This window comes from Perca fluviatilis, chromosome 2 (assembly GCF_010015445.1).
Source record: "Perca fluviatilis chromosome 2, GENO_Pfluv_1.0, whole genome shotgun sequence".
Classification (NCBI taxonomy): Eukaryota; Metazoa; Chordata; class Actinopteri; order Perciformes; family Percidae; genus Perca; species Perca fluviatilis.
In genome coordinates this window covers 28,037,889-28,051,637 of record NC_053113.1, presented here as the reverse complement: position 1 = coordinate 28,051,637, position 13,749 = coordinate 28,037,889, and the positions used below count along the sequence as shown (strand labels likewise).

Genomic DNA, 13,749 nt, shown 5'->3' with positions numbered 1-13,749 from the left:
GCACTGATAAGGTGAATCAAGGTAAAAATCATCATTAGGCCTATTCTGTTGTGATTTCTTTCATTGAATCCATATCTGTCACAAAGGATCTGATGGAGATAAAGGCAGAGAAAGTCAAAGAAGGATCTGTTTTAGAGATGTAGGTTAGACTGTGGGGCAAAAGGGGCTACAACTCAAGGTTCTGAATTTGATGTTTTTGAGTGTAGTATCATATAGTCACATGAGCCAATATACACATGCACACACAAATAATGTAACCCCCACCATCTCTCTACCAATCACGTGCCATTTATCTAGAGTGTGCTCAGCTCTAGAGTCACCTGAAAGGAACACATACACACGCACTCCCAACAACGTAACAATCAGTGTCCAGGTCAGACTTTTGGAGAGGCTGAAATTGCAGGAACGTCTTTCTGTCTGTGTGTGTGTGTGTGTGTGTGTGTGTGTGTGTGTGTGTGTGTGTGTGTGTGTGTGTGTGTGTGTGTGTGTGTGTGTGTGTGTGTGTGTGTGTGTGTGTGTGTGTGTGGTTATGCGCATATGTCTTGAACAGTTAGTCCGATGGATTTCAAACTTGAAAGGTGTCGTGCTACAGGCTCTGGCGTTGTTTGGATTAGAAATGCAAAAGATATCGTTAAATATCAGTAAAATAAGCACACATTGGCTCTTGCCGCTGGTCACTCCCCCTCTCACACTGCATGCACACTGACTGAGCACTAAACCTGTTTGAGTCGTGACTCACTCAGATCTTTCACCCGACTCTTTAAATTATCTCACACACACACACACACACACACACACACACACACACACACACACACACACACACACACACACACACACACACACACACACACACTCCGGTTCTGGTGGTAAATAACTCTAACGAGCCAGGTGGGTAGCACACTGCCATGAGTCCATAACGCTAATGTCTGGTTACTCCACATTTTCATTGTGATATTTTGTGATTACATTCTGAATCTGCAACGTTCTCGGTCAGGTAAATCAGTAAGTTAGTAGTAGGGTATACAGGGGAGTTGCATTTGAAGTGGTTTGGGGACCTTCTGTAAGTCATTTTGGGGTAGGCTACAATTTGGTTTTGATGAATTCTACAAGCAGCAATACCACAGGCCAAGCAATCGGACGTTCCAAACAGGCACATTTTCAACAGGCACTGCACTAGTACTTTTAACAACCCATAACAGTATTTAGGAGCAGCAGACAGACTCCATGTGCAATAGGAAAAGATGCTAATTCTATCAACTTACACGAAAATTAATTTAGGTGTTCAGACCGGGGGCTATAACCTGCACTCATTCACACAGTCTTGTGCAAAAACAGACAGAGAGCTCACCCTTAATATGCGCACACGCGCACACACACACACACACACACACACACAGTCACTGTGATGGTCATTGTGTATTGTCGAGTACATTCCATCAGCTATTCACCAGAGTAACAGTGGGCAAATTCATGACTGTTCTAGACAAAACAATCAACATAAAACACACACACACACACACACACACACACACACACACACACACACACACACACACACACACACACACACACACACACACACACACACACACACACACACACACACACACACACACACACCTCTCTCTCTCTCTCTCTCTCTCTCTCTCTCTGTCTCTCTCTCTCTCTCCTTTCATGTGCTGTGTCTTTGAAGATAAGGGAGGGAGGGAGTGGTTCATTACATTATCAGGGCAAAGTGACTTCACTTAATTTCACCTTCTATCACTCATAGGAAACCACAGGAAGAGAGAGAGAGAGAGAGAGAGAGAGAGAGAGAGAGAGAGAGAGAGAGAGAAGGGGAACAGCAAAGGGTGGCAAGAGTATTGGGGAGACAAAATGAGAGGAAGAGTGGCAAAGGGGGTGGTTGGGCATGAGAAGAGAAGGGAGGAGAATATGAAGGGTGAGTAAGTGAGAGTAAGTAAGAAAGAAGAGAGAGAAAAGAAGATGGCGAGACTGAGAAAGAGAGACGGTCAGTAGGGGAGAGTGAGAGTGAAAAAGATGGGATATGGAGATGAGGCAAAGAGAAAGAAATATGTTTATTAAAGGTCACGTTAAAGGAAAAGAGCTCAGGTGGTGTAGCCTAGTGGAAGCTGATGCAGCAGTCTGTACCGCTTAAACCAAACATCCACACATATTTTATATTGATTCTGATGGATACATCCCACCTGTATGAGAAAGTAACAAAAATACTTAGCAGGGTTGGGCAATATGACCTAATATATATATCAAGATAAATTAACAGATTTGACATGTCCAGTGCATATGTATTTCCTTTCTCATGATAGCTCGCATCTGATATGTTTGTCCTCCTGTTTGATTACAGTATGACTAGGTAAAAATACTGGACTGTTGGCTGATGTGTTAGTTGAACTTTTGGGAATATGGCCTTCATTTTATGGAGCGATGTATTGCCTTTTAGCCTCATTAGCAGCCATCTTTAATTTAGGCCACATAAAACTAACAAATGAGAGTCAAACCAGCTCAATCTGTAAGCAGATGTGCTGAGAACAGGCAAAACACTAAAGGGGCTGCATGTGTCGCACTGGGAGAGAAATTATTAGCATCCAAGAGCCAAATACTGATACACTATGGCTGTGATGCTGTGGGCTGAGTGTATTGAGTGTGCCAGCCACATTGGCAAGGGGGTAACCGACAGTATTTTGCTAATAAATTATGTTTTATTCTTCAAATTCAATGGGAAAGACACAGCTGCAGACAAATGAGATCTTACTAAATGAATTAACCGTAATGGTAGATTTGATCACACACAGTGGAACAAGAAGGGCTGGGTACCGAATTCAACACTTTTTGTGCATCGACCGAATTGCCTGTAAAGTATCGAGTATCAAAAAATGCCTCGTCATTCAATACCCAATTTCACTACCTTCGGAATAAATCTCAGTAAGTAAATAAATCAGTAAGCCAATAAACATGCAGCATGCTTCTACCAAGATCTAATCATGTTTGTGATTGGCTGTCTAACGTTACACATGGTAGAGGCATGTACGAAAAACTCTACGTTACGCACAGAGACTGAGCTCACGTAGTAGGAGCTGGAAAATAAAAAGAGTTATGCAGTATTGTGTAATGTTGTAATTTCTCTTTGTTTTATAAAATTGGTATAATCGAAAAAAAAAAGTATAGTCTAGGAACCTGTATCGAAGTCATGGTATTGGTATCCGTACCGGTTTCCAATATTTATATACCCAGCCCTAGGTCGGAACAAGACAACCACAGTGGTCTCTGCAGCCTCAATGATAAAAGGACCTGTTCAAGTGTGTGTTTTACAGACATGATATAACATGTTCAAGGCTAGTCTGTGTGTAGAAACCCAGAGCATAAATGGCACTGGGGGAATATGTGGCAATTAAGAGAAAATTGTGCAGAGGTTCCCAGCATAGTCATTGTCTCTCATGCATTTAATTTAGGACAACTCACACACTCATAGAAAGCAAAGGACAAGCATCTTAAACACATACTCTCACACACTGGTACCAAGCTGTAGGGTTCTGTGTTTTTTTCTCAGCCCATACAGAATCAATAAGTCAGTATCAGACATGGCTCTGCAAGCATGTCTCCTCAGTGTGTGTGTGTGTGTGTGTGTGTGGCATTTGTCAGCTCAGCTTTTGATGAAAAGATGTGACCCTGGACTGATTGAAGGTCTTCCCTTAAGACAAGAAGCATCACAACGTGAAGAAACGACAGCTTTTGTTATGCTGTCTGGAGGACTATTGGCACAATTTTACGATTACGTTAGCTATATAATTCAGCAAAATAACCGGTGCTACACTAGCGTTACACTGACGTTAAATTGTGGACTAACTTACGTTATTCATTAACGTTACTGTAACGTTACTAGTTAGCTATACCGTTGTTGCCATGTGTGTGGTGCATTGTAGGGAACCTCTCATGTTAGCTCTAGCGTTTTCTAGCTCCGTTATTTGACGTTTGACGGCTCACGCTACAACGTTAACGGCTGGATAGATTCATATTAATGTCACTAGGTTACTGACTAACCTAGCTAGCAAACGCTACTGATTTTGGCTAGCAAAGGTCTTTTCTCCCCTTCAATTTTATTTAGCCTGCAGCATTAGACGCTTTTTGTATGTTTAGTAGAACACAACATCCACATCTAGCTAAGGTTACTAACGTTACACTGTTATCTGTCTGTCATTGTCTGTACAGCCCAGCTAAAACATAACGGACTCTGGAAATCACTCACCTTCCTCGGCGGTGGCTGCATTTTGGAGTATTGACATGAATGGTTTTTCCCTTGCGAGATGTATTGTAATTCCAATAGGAAATCCAAATCAGTGTGGGACTAATATTTTGTCTCCAACAAAAAATCCTCCCCTCCAGACGACAGGGAGGAAAGACGGGAGTTAAATTTGTACTCCGGCGGCCATGATTGATGATAAATCGCTAGTTTGTACAGTGCAGAAACTGAAGCTCCGAGGAGACGCTGAACACACTTGTGCTGGCTGCTGCCACTACCAGAGCACTAGTGTGTACTGTACTGTGTTGTGAAGCAAGAGAGCAGACAAGCGGAGAAGAAAAAGCAGAGGGAAGGGATGGGGGGGTATTAACGGGGAACCCCTTCAGCAACTACCTAGCTAAGCTCAACGGCTCCCCAACGTGGCGAAACACGATATAGCGTCCTGTCTGTGATAACAACACTGGGAGCGGAAATATATCCTTTTTGTTCTGCCTCCCCTCGCCTGCAGTCGACAGTAACCTCGATTAACACTTACGCAAAGGTGTTTTAAACCAAATAAGGGGACAAAAAGGATGATAACTGCAAAATGGGACTCTTTATCTACTGAGCATTAGGGGTTTTCTGAGCTGGCCGCCAGCCTGCTCAAGGAGAAAATACTGACTGACAGGTGGAGACCCTGCCTGCGTCCTGCAGACCTGCATAGCAACAAGAAACCGCAGTCGATCAAGGAAAAATCGATCACGTACAGCAGACATATAGTACAGCTGTCTTTATAGCTACAGTCTATGCTGTAGATTAGTGTTTTATATGCATACGTACATGGAAAAATAAATAAACAAACAAAAGACACATTACCAAATGTTAGACTATTGGGTTGGTAATAATAGCATAATAATTCAATACATATCGTTCGAATTCAGTGGAAATTATCTTAGCCTATTGACCCACACAAATCACTAAAATAATTATGCATTTGCAAAACTTGCTAGACTTGTATATTTGTGTACAATGGAATACCAGGGAGTAGATAGGGTAAAATGGGGTCATGGGGTTCATTGGAAGCTGGTGCTATGGTGCCAAGTGAACAATTACTCTTGGTTGCTTGTGGTTTAAAATGTGTGTGAAATGGAAATTTAAATTGTTCATACTTTTCAAGGTTAAGACACTTGTTACTGGGTGAAAAAAATGCAGTCAATGTTATTGTTGCCCAGAAAAACTTCTGCTCACATGCCACTAATGCCAAACTACAAAAGATTGTTAAGGTTGGCAACAACGTCTTACAAAACAGACAAGTGAACTGATATATGACTCCCTGGAAATATTTTTTGCTAGATAGAATAAAATGCAAAAATAATAATAATCAGCCAAGAATATTACTTTACGCCTTCTACGTGCCATGGCCAAGGTTAAGGTTAAGGGCTGTGCAATCATTAATCCACCAAGTTTCTGGAGCAGGTAAGACATTAAGTACTTTATTACTTTCTTTCCTCTCAGTATAAAACTCACACACATACACACAAAGACATGCACACACACATTCGCAGTCAGCGACACCAAACAAATCTATTACCACCCACACACATCACTGTATGCCAGTGGCACAGAAGAAAATGGCTGACAGTCATTGTTGGATTTAGGATCCTGCCAGGACACTTTTAGTTTATGATTTCTCTTGTGATTTGGCATAGGAGAATATATTTCTGGCCATACTAAGGTAAGACATCTTTCTGTCAAAACAGTCAAGTACTTCAATTAAAAGTACAAAAAACAGCATGGATGGTTAGTTTTGATACACATATTGCATATCTGAAATGTGAGAAATCACAGGTAATCTTTGATATATTTTTGTCAGTGGGGCTGTCAGGTCCACTGTATTTCTGTGGGGACACAAAGGACCATCTATTTATGTTTTTGATTACATGGCAGGAGATTTCTAATGTTCCTTGCTTGCAAAATCCTATGCTAATAGCTGTGTGTTTTTATGAAGATTTAACTGTCTATAAAAAGGCCTTTTGTCTTTGAATTGGTGGTAAAAAAAAATGTAAATAATAGCTTATTATGATAAGAATTAGTTCTAATTCTTATGCCCTATTGAAAGATAGGTTACAAAGAAAAATAATAAGTAAATGTTGATCATTATATAGGCCTATACTTATCAATGATTACATTTATTAGTCTCAATAGGGTTTACTTTCTGAGTTTACCAAAATGAAAAAAATCATCATCCCCAGGCTAAACTGACAATGCAATGTATACAAGCTACAGCTTGTCAGACAGCACACACCTCCACAGGTTTTTCCCCCACTGAAGTATCTTAAGCATTCAACCATAAGCAACACAGTGAGATATACTGTACACTGTACTTCTGCTCGTGAGAATGAAGATACATTACACAGGATGGTCAGACAGTCTTTGAAAAGCGATTCATACATTGTGAGTAATTTCATATGTTTTAGGGGGTTTGTCCCTAGGGAAGGTTTTCTTTTGTAAATGTATTTGGATGCAATATGGATGTGCTTTTTTTTACTCAATAGTAAGCTGCGTACAGTTTGGTGTGGTGTGCACACAGCAGGTCAGAGGGATTTGGAGTACAAAAGAGGCGCTCTGTCTCAAGTCTGTTATCCGTTAAATTCAACCTGCAGCTGTTTTGAAGAGAAATAAAAGGCAGTGAAGTCAGCAAAGGGTACAGAATCAGTATCAATAATGACAGAGAGGGAAGAAAAAAAGAGAGCGCTGTAGGTTAACAAATCACTCAGCCGACAAACAAGTAAGTCTGGCAGCAACTGTCTTATGTATTTGCAAGCACGTTTTTAAGGTGTTCCTTCTATGTTATTACATGACTTGTTTGGTTGGTTTGTCAGATAAACAGATTTATAGAGGTAGAAAAGAGTGGACTGAGGTTAACAATGTAACAAGCCAGTGAGCATAACGGAAAGAAAGGTTTGAACAGGGTCTCAAACAAGGTCTGGTTTGAGTTAAGAAGTTATTCCTCTGTTTCTTCCAAGGTTTTGGAAAACTTTGGCATGCAAAGTGCCAGAATGAGTGCTGTTCGTCTGCATGAGAACACAGCTGCACTTACATTTTTGCAAAAGCGTGTTACCACAAAAGTTTGTGTGATTCTGTGTCTGAATCTTTTGCAGCTCAGATATGTTAAAATATTTAGTTTTCTTTTTTTGGGGGGAGAAAGGCTAAGTATTTCAGTTCTGCTGAGACAAGATATCAAGAAGTCTAATAAAATAAACCTGTTGGGGCAAGTGGTGGAATACTACAGTAGATGTTGTTACCTGCTTGTTACTCACATATACAGCACTAATCTATTTTGCAGCCAGACTCACTATTCACTCACACTTGTTCATTTACTCTAACATAAGAAGGATTTAGGATTTAATCAGTTATGATTTGATATGGGTGCTACCATTTAAGTTTCCTCTTGTCTTTTCTCTATCCCTCACAATTATTCTTTCATTTATTCAACTACCCACTCAGAAAGAAAAAGGTGATAAAAGGATGTCATCATTAAAAGGATTTTTATCCATTGGAATGCACAATTGCTTAAAATGAGATGACTCATGTTATAAACTGGATTGTGTAAATTTGATTGCAAAATCACAATAGACCGGTCAATTATGCAGTATACTGGACTGTTCCGCTCAGGCATGCCAATGTGGATGACTTGGGGCATCCTAAAATGTGATTGTGGCTGATGTCTCATAGTCAGACTCATTTCCTGTGACTCCACACTCTCTATTTCTGTGTGTATGATAACTTCTTCATGGTTGTTCAAATGCAGCATATTCACAATCCATTGCTTTGTACTTTTCTTTTCCTCAGGTGATTTCCCAGCCGAGATGGCTACCTTTGACAACAACATGACCAACCTAACCAATGTCAGTGCCTTCTACTGTCACTTTCACGAAGGTTTTAAATATATTCTCCTTCCTGTCAGCTATACCCTGGTCTTTGTAATTGGCCTGGCACTGAACGCCACAGCGTTGTATGTGATTGTGTTCCGCACTAAGCGCTGGAAGCCCTCCACTATCTACATGTTTAACCTGACGATGTGCGACACACTCTACATCCTCACTCTGCCCTTCCTCATCTATTACTACGCAGATGAGAACGACTGGCCCTTCAGCGAACCATTCTGCAAGCTCATACGCTTCCTGTTTTATACCAATTTATACGGTACAGTGATGGCATGGCACAGACACATACAGTACAGCAAAAATAGAGTTTGATATATGATATGGTACAGTTATAGAGGTATGATATTCCACAAGGCACAATATTATACAATATAAAATATATAAAATATTTATTACTTTGGCAGGTTCCATTCTGTTCCTGTGCTGTATCAGCCTGCATCGCTTCGTTGGCATCTGCTATCCAGTCCGCTCCCTCTATTGGGTCAGCGCTCGTCGGGCCAAGCTGGTATCTGTGGCATTGTGGGCCTTTGTATTATTCTGCCAGTCACCTATTCTCTACTTTTCAAGAATTAGGTGATTTTAATTTGTTTATTTGTCTCCCTTTTCTTTTTCCCCTTCATTCCCTTCTTACCTGCTTACTGTAATATCCCTCTTCAATGTATTTAAAGTTTTTAAGTGTGGGCTATTGATTTTTCTGACACACCAACTACCTTATATTGGGGTGCCATAATGGGACACACTTAAATGAACTACCAACCTGTCAGCTAACACATTTTCCTTGTATCTTCTTTCATTCATCACTCCTATCTTTTTTTTCCATGGTTCAATGCTGAACAAGGCAGCACTACCGTTTAATATTCCTAAACAATTGTTATCTCCTTTGCCAGGGATGTGGAGGGTGAGCGGATCTGCTACGATACCACTAGCCCAGAGCTTTTTGATGACTTCCTGGTGTACAGCTCAGCTGTGTCAGTGCTAATGTTTGCCTTGCCCTTCATCGTGGTGATGGTGTGCAATGGCCTCATGGTGCGGAAGCTTCTGGCCCCTGGCTGGGGGTCTGAAGGGGCTGAGAGGGGAGGCCTGTCAGCCCAACGTTCCAAGCAGAAGTCGGTGAAGATGATCATCATTGTGCTGGCAGCATTCATGCTCTGCTTCCTGCCTTTCCACCTCAACAGGAGTCTTTACTACTCTTTAAGATACCTAAGGCAGGTCGATCCATCACAGGTGAGGACAAACACTTTCATGATAAATGTGTTATAATGACTTTAAAAGCTCAGGATGTTACATTTTTATATGTTCATCAGATCAGCTGTAAGTTGCTGGAGGCGTCCAGTGTGGCCTACAAGGTGACCCGACCTTTAGCCAGTGCCAACAGCTGTGTGGACCCCATCCTTTACTTCCTGGCTGGGCAGGATGTCCGCAGTAGCCTCACCAAGAAGAACAAGTCATCAAAATCAACAAGTGTGAGCCAACACCTGGCCACACAACTCTGATCCAATATAACTATTTTGGTAAAAATGCAGAAAGCTGTGGGGAAATGCAGTACTTATTGTCGGTCTCTTCTGGTAGATGTGCCTCCCCACACTGACACCGACCAGTAGAAGTGCATGTTCAGATTTGACTAAAGGGTATAAATAAACATCTAAATCATGTAGTGGGCATTAAAGGCTGTTAAATGATTTCTACAGATCATATTATGTTATGTTTGAAAAGCTATAATGTATGGACAGAACTAAACTATATGGAGCTCCACATCTGTGTTTGTGTTGATTGTACTGGACAACTGCTGCACCTGATGTTTGTATGTTTGTATGGGAATAAGTGGATTTTCCTGTGGATTTTCATCTTTCTTTCCACATATCGGACAAAGATGGTAAACCACACCACTCTGTTGAGACTTCTTTTGAATATGCTGGAGCAGTGCTCATGTCTCACTTTGTGTTACAAAATGTGAAGGAATGCAAAAATAGTATTAAAATAAACATTTCTATAAATGTATAAATTACATAATTGTTGTGGTGATACATTTTTATCATGTGTCTCACTGCATTTGTTTAATGTCATAATTTGTAAGATATAATTCTTGCATAATGGCTGTAGAATGAGCCTTGCTATCATTCTGTGACACATTTTCTTAGAAGAGCTGGTGTACTACGTATATGTTGTCCTTTAATGTTAGTTCACTGATTCTCTCTCTTAGTGTCTGAGCAGCTGAGCAGGGTATTTGAAACCAGAGAAGTTAGTCGTCACATCAGCCTGTTAGCTATGAGTTTGGAAAGTATTATCTGTAATTTGTAGGAAGAGTATCCTTAGTTGCGGTTTAGCTGAGACTTGGTAAATGTCATTGTCATTCGCTACACTTGATATACATAACAGCTGCCATTTTATCTAACGAACACCAACCACCACTAGAGGGCGACACTGCCTAACAAACAAGACAGGCCATGATGCTTTAGTTACTACATTGTTGACTTTTTCTATTTCACTAGATTTCCTCACAAACCTATACCTCATTCACAGACAAAAGCACACTAACACAACAAAGCCAAATGAATGTATGTCACCAAGAAGAACAGCAAAAGAGACATGTTTTTAAAATACATCTTTTTTATTTTTAAGAGTAAAAACATCACACAGAAAAATGTAATATTATAAATGCATACAAAGATGATGAGATAAATGTTTTTTTTTTAATCCTTCCAGCAACACTTCAGCTTGAAAACATGTAATAATAATGCTAATAATTGTACTGTAATAAAAACAGATCAAAAGAAAATGTGTAACTGCTGCAACCAATACATATCCAGTCCTCCAGACATGATGTTGTATTCCTCGCAATATAATAAGAAAATGATGGGATAAAAAACCTCTTATGATTATAGTACACTCTTTAAAACCCATGAGGATATAAACTGAAACCAACTGGGCTGTATGACTTTGAGGCATCTCAACCACTAATCCTCTGTAGCCACTGGTTGGTTTATTTAATTAAACCGTAAAAAAATAAAAATAATAATGCGTGTGTGTGTGTCTGTGTGTGTATTTATGTGGGAGTAGTTCCTTAAAATTATGGAGATTGTATAACTTCCGGCTATGTGTACTGTACAGTATGTGTGTGTAGGACTTTAGGTTTAAAAAGTTCATGTTTAAAACACTTATCATAAAAAAATCATATACATCATGTTGATTAAACCAGAAATTCAGCTTATATGCATGATGGTGTGACAGAGTTTACCGTTTCTTAAATGATGGTATACAAACGTCACTTATTGGTGCAGTGCAGTTGTCTTTGACCTCATACATACTGTACTGTATGCTAAAATTACAAAACCAGGTCTGTTTCTCTATACCCACCCATATTTACATATGTACATTCATTTACATGTTCTATACTACAAAAGTGACATCTACCCATCTAACTTTTTCTAGGACCCAAATGAAAATTGCAGCCTCTAACTGCCATTGGGATGCAGTGTTACAGTATTGGGGTCCCACTCTGAGAACACATTTTGGCCCCTGCTCACCTACTTGGACCTATTTTTAAAGATTGCAATTGTTATTGTTGCTGACTGTGGGGGTAGGTTTACATCACTGAGTGAATGTTTCTCAAACTCTTAAAGGTTCACTGAACTGAGTGCATCTTCGGTTGAGACTACATTCAACATCATCAAGGTCTAAAACCTCAGCTCACCTGCACATCCTATATGGGCAGAAGAGAAGCGAGATTACTAAACTTGTAAAATAAAAAATTTAAAACAACAAAATATAACATTTTGTCCTTATAATACTTTCTGTAGTGCTACCGTACTCTGTAATCAAGTGTCTTATATGACCCAAAATCATATAGGTTTTTATGTCAACCAAGCCAGATTGGCCTTGTCTTTTGGTGGGAACCTTCAAATTCTTATGCTCATAATGCACTTGATGACAGACAACTTGTATGATATTTTCTCTTTCTTTTTTTTAAAGAACATACTTGAATGAGTTTGTTTCAGGCTCACTGCTGTTTGAGTTCTGCCTTTTGTCAGTTATGTATGCCACAGTGTTTTGTCCTCATCACTGTACACAAGTAGTGTAGATGTGTCTGTCTACCTGTATTGTTTGTGTTTTTGCGCCTATGTATGTTTCACCCCTGTGTCTATATTGGGAGCACAAATATAGGGGCTGAGAACACGTTTTTTTCATGATCCAAACTTCTCTTTTTTGTTTTCTCCCTCTCGTTCTTACTAGTAGTGTCAGGTTTTGACAATCTGTTGTCACAGAGCTATACTTTCCCACATTCTCTTTGGATTTAGACAGTGAAGGAAAGCAGCTGTGATTTGAGTTGAACGTCTACGATGGTACATCTGATACATCTGCAAAGTACAATATTGTTTGTATGCAATAATAAATACAATTATATTCCTCTTATCACATGAATAAAAATAAAAGAATTATTCCAGCATGAGGTGGTTCTTGTAGTTTCTTGGTGTCAGTCCGTCGTCTAGAAACACCCTCCCTGCCAGATGTCAAGTTGTCAGTGAATGATAAGGTCATCTTCAGCGAGGTAGCGTTATCACACTCTGTCTCTTCACCTGAGAGAGTCAAAATATCAAGGAAGTGGCAGGATAAGGACATGAAGGACAGAATGGAAGATTTCCAAGTATCAGACCCGACAAATAAATGCCTTTGAGCCTTTTTTAAAGCCCACTTATCTCATTATTCCTTATTTGGGATGATTTTGAAGCATAAATATTTGCTTACTTAAGGGATTTTTTAAGACATCAGACAGGTTGTTTTGACATAGGCAGGGCCACATGATTACTGTAATAATGCAGAGTGTTGTGTGTTGTCCATGTGTATGAGCAGACAATAGGAAGCTTATTTTCTTAATAATTTTAGAGAAAATCCTCTGATAAACTGATCATACGGTGTATAATTTCATTTCCCAATGAAACAGACCACATACTTCAGTGCTGGCCCAAAGAATGTGAGCCAAAATAATGATTTTGAGCTACTTCACACCACTTTAACCCGTAAAAATGAAATAGAAAGAAATGGGTAAGGTGAGGGGTTATTAAAGCGGGCACATGTGTACAGTAGAAGGAAAAAGAGAGTGAGAGGAGGAAGCATGTGACTGTGTGTTGCAGGTTGTACCTCCTGATGCCAAATGATGAAGAGGAACAGAAGGGTTTCCCTCCAAACAGGGAGTTTCGATGCTCTTGGGATGATGTCTTGGTTTCTATGGCGACGGGCTTCTGCTCGGGGATCTGAGTGACTTGAAACCTGTCAGTCGAGCGAGAGATGTCATCACTGTTACATTCATGGCAATCATGGTATTATGGCTGCCACTAAAACACACATGCTCTTACAGGAGTGTGAAGCTGTTTGAGAGTGTGTGGGAAGCTTAATTAGTCTTTCTACTGTGTTTGATCATCTTTTCTGCTATTTTTTTAGGCTTATTTTAAATCACATAAATTCTACTCTACTGTAGATCTGAACTTGTTACATTAGAAAACAGTTTCTAGATGTTTCTAGCCTTTCTATAACTCAACTGGACTGTGGTAAAATGACTGTGAATGTGTC

At 39.9% G+C, this 13,749-nt stretch overlaps 3 protein-coding genes across 7 annotated transcripts in view; 1 reads left to right on the top strand and 2 right to left on the bottom strand.

The window, feature by feature from the left end:
• The window catches only part of LOC120572738 (F-BAR and double SH3 domains protein 2-like), a 66,118-nt gene extending 61,456 nt beyond the window's left edge, over window positions 1-4,662 (bottom strand). For 2 of the 3 annotated variants that reach the window (XM_039822140.1, XM_039822147.1), the window contains exon 1: window positions 4,265-4,662. In XM_039822140.1, the coding sequence (XP_039678074.1) occupies window positions 4,265-4,285 (21 nt within the window). In that variant the 5' untranslated portion in view covers window positions 4,286-4,662. The remainder of the gene's footprint in view (window positions 1-4,264) is intronic. The other variant, XM_039822156.1, reaches the window with a different exon arrangement.
• An 890-nt stretch (window positions 4,663-5,552) lies between these two features.
• p2ry2.1 (purinergic receptor P2Y2, tandem duplicate 1) lies at window positions 5,553-10,189 on the top strand. Of its 3 annotated transcripts, none has more exons than XM_039822189.1 (5): window positions 5,553-5,972; window positions 8,090-8,443; window positions 8,589-8,757; window positions 9,072-9,408; window positions 9,489-10,189. In XM_039822189.1, exons 2-5 carry the CDS (start codon window positions 8,107-8,109, stop codon window positions 9,675-9,677), a joined length of 1,032 nt encoding a protein of 343 aa, XP_039678123.1. In that variant the 5' UTR covers window positions 5,553-5,972; window positions 8,090-8,106; the 3' UTR covers window positions 9,678-10,189. The 3 variants fall into 3 exon arrangements, with proteins under 3 accessions (XP_039678123.1, XP_039678113.1, XP_039678130.1); XM_039822179.1 differs by lacking the exon at window positions 5,553-5,972 and adding an exon at window positions 6,568-6,691; XM_039822196.1 differs by lacking the exon at window positions 5,553-5,972 and adding an exon at window positions 6,741-7,025.
• A 681-nt stretch (window positions 10,190-10,870) lies between these two features.
• The window catches only part of relt (RELT TNF receptor), a 31,426-nt gene continuing 28,547 nt past the window's right edge, over window positions 10,871-13,749 (bottom strand). Inside the window, exons 10-11 of the mRNA XM_039822169.1 lie at window positions 13,321-13,449; window positions 10,871-12,758 (exon numbers count right to left, since the gene is read on the bottom strand). Of these exons, the coding sequence (XP_039678103.1) occupies window positions 12,755-12,758; window positions 13,321-13,449 (133 nt within the window). The 3' untranslated portion in view covers window positions 10,871-12,754. The remainder of the gene's footprint in view (window positions 12,759-13,320; window positions 13,450-13,749) is intronic.